Source organism: Pinus tabuliformis, chromosome 3_1, assembly GCF_031772625.1.
Source record: "Pinus tabuliformis cultivar Carrire ecotype Pingquan chromosome 3_1, CPIR1, whole genome shotgun sequence".
NCBI lineage: Eukaryota > Viridiplantae > Streptophyta > Pinopsida > Pinales > Pinaceae > Pinus > Pinus tabuliformis.
This window is the reverse complement of record NC_142301.1, coordinates 685,840,896-685,843,264: the sequence shown is the minus strand read 5'-3', so window position 1 is coordinate 685,843,264 and position 2,369 is coordinate 685,840,896. Positions and strand designations below refer to the sequence as shown.

The 2,369-nt window shown below is 40.4% G+C and overlaps 1 protein-coding gene across 1 annotated transcript; it reads left to right on the top strand.

Moving 5' to 3' along the window:
• Positions 1-472: 472 nt before the first annotated feature.
• On the top strand, positions 473-1,819 carry LOC149188977 (chitinase 2-like). Its single transcript, XM_089411732.1, has 2 exons — positions 473-626; positions 726-1,819. Exons 1-2 carry the CDS (start codon positions 623-625, stop codon positions 1,565-1,567), a joined length of 846 nt encoding a protein of 281 aa, XP_089267858.1. The 5' UTR covers positions 473-622; the 3' UTR covers positions 1,568-1,819.
• The last annotated feature ends 550 nt before the right edge of the window (positions 1,820-2,369 follow it).

Here is a 2,369-nt window from a genome sequence, read left to right as displayed (position 1 = left end):
TATATAAAAAAAAATAACAAAAATTTAACTATTATGACTCTTACTAATTAAATTAAAATTCTCTCAACATATATTTCAAAATAACTACAGTTAACAACCTTTCCTCATTGTATTTTCCACATTGTATGGGAGGCTAAGAGAAAACTTGAACGGTAGCTTCGTCGACGTACTCCATCGATAGTACTGGACACGCGTAAACCATGAAAGCACCTAATTACCTGCTAACCTTACAGCATCTTGATTTCAGTCATTTCAGTCATCGAATTAGTGGGCCCACTCAGAAACCGCGTCTGATGAATTGTGAGACACGGCAATGTGACGGCATCATTGTCAAAATGCAAAAAGATGTCACGAACTCGGCGTCCATTCTACGCAATCTGAAGAAAGAGGAATAAGTGGAGATATCTCTTTTCTAGGAAGACGACACCATCACATCACATTGAATTAACTGATTTAATTAGCGTTAACAACCATTCATTTTTTCCGCATCTATATGAAGTGCCTCTGTAACAGATCCCAAAATCAATCAATCCACTCCTGCAATTGCTGAGGGTCTCCATGGACATATGAGAACAGTTCGCCATCGCCCTTCTGTTGCTTGATCCGCTGCCTGCCTATCTCGATGGGTATGTCTGTGCCTCAATGATGCAAAATTACTCCGAGGATTGGCCTGTCTTGATTCGTTTATTCAGATGATGGCTCATAACATTTCTGTGTATGTGCAGGTGTGAACGGCAAACTGTGCGCGGATTACATAGGCGCTCTGTTCAAAGGCGTCAAATTTTCAGACGTGCCCATCAATTCGGCGGTGGAGTTTCATTTCATTTTGGCCTTTGCCATCGACTACTCCACCGAATCCGGATCCCCTGTTTACACGGATGGAAACTTCAACATCTACTGGGACACCGGCAACCTGAGCCCCGAAGCAGTTGAGGCCATAAAAGCCCAACACACGAATGTCAAGGTTGCCCTCAGCTTAGGGGGGGATAGCGTAGACAGCCAGCCCGTGGAGTTCAAGCCATCATCGGTGTCTGCCTGGGTAGACAACGCAGTCTCCTCATTGTCGAAAATTATCACAGAATACCATCTTGATGGCATCGACATCGACTACGAGCATTTTCAAGCAAACAATGATACATTTGCAGAGTGTATCGGGCAGCTGATAACGAGGTTAAAGCAGAGCGGCGCCATCTCCTTCGCCTCCATCGCCCCCTATGATAATGAGGAAGTTCAGTCGCATTACCTGGCCCTGTGGAACAAATATGGGCATGTGATAGACTACATTAATTTCCAATTCTATGCCTACGATTCCAGCACCACGATTGCACAGTTCAAAGAATACTACAATACCCAGGCGTCTCAGTATACCGGAGGGAAAGTACTGGTTAGTTTTAGTTCAGCTACTGGCGGTGGAGGTCTCTTGCCTGTGAATGGCTTCTTTGAGGCGTGCAAGATGCTGAAGCAGAATGGGGAATTGGAGGGCATCTTTGTGTGGTGTGCAGACTGGTCGAAGGCTAATGGTTTCAAATATGAAATAGAATCTCAAGATCTCTTGACTGCATCATGATTGCTACTTGTTATCAATCGTTATAGTCCTTTGTATTAGGATGGTAGGATCAGCATGGGTTTAAGGCGCCCAATAAAAGGAGGAATATTGTTTGGTTAACTCCGTATTTACTATTTTCATTTTCAGCCCCAAATCTATTAGTGTTTTTCGTTTGATCGCTCTGTGCTATTCATAAATCCAGAATTAGTGGATTTGTAGATGGTTCTTTTTGTTTAAATGCATTAATTAGAGGACGCAGTTCCCATTATGGCCCGTTACCATGATCAAACCTTCACACTTCTTTCTTCAATTTGGTTTATTCACTATTTATTTTCAACCATCCATTTATTTATTTTTATAAATATGGCTGTATTTAAGTAGCGCCAGTTTTAATGTTATTTATTTTTATAAATCTGGCTGTATTTAAGTAGCACTAGTTTTAATGTTGGATGGACGAATTAGTTGGTTAAAAACAAAAAAAACAAAAGGAATTTATCAGTGAGATGGTACAAAGCTCATTTGAATTTAAATTAAATTTGAATTTGGATGTTCATTGAGATAGTTAATCTCTAGTTTTTATGTTGAAGGGGAGAATCAGTTTGCATAAAAAATGTGGACTCTTATCATTAAGATTGTGCAAAGCTCAGCTGAACTTGGGTATTCCTAGATATAGTTGAACTGTTTCAAAGGTAGCTTTCATCCTTAACTCCTCCCTATAAAACTTCCCCAAAAATAGTTTTCATCCTCAACCCCTTACTATAAAAGTTGAACATGAAGCTTAGTAGAAATTAAACCCCACACAAACCAACTGATTTACACCTCA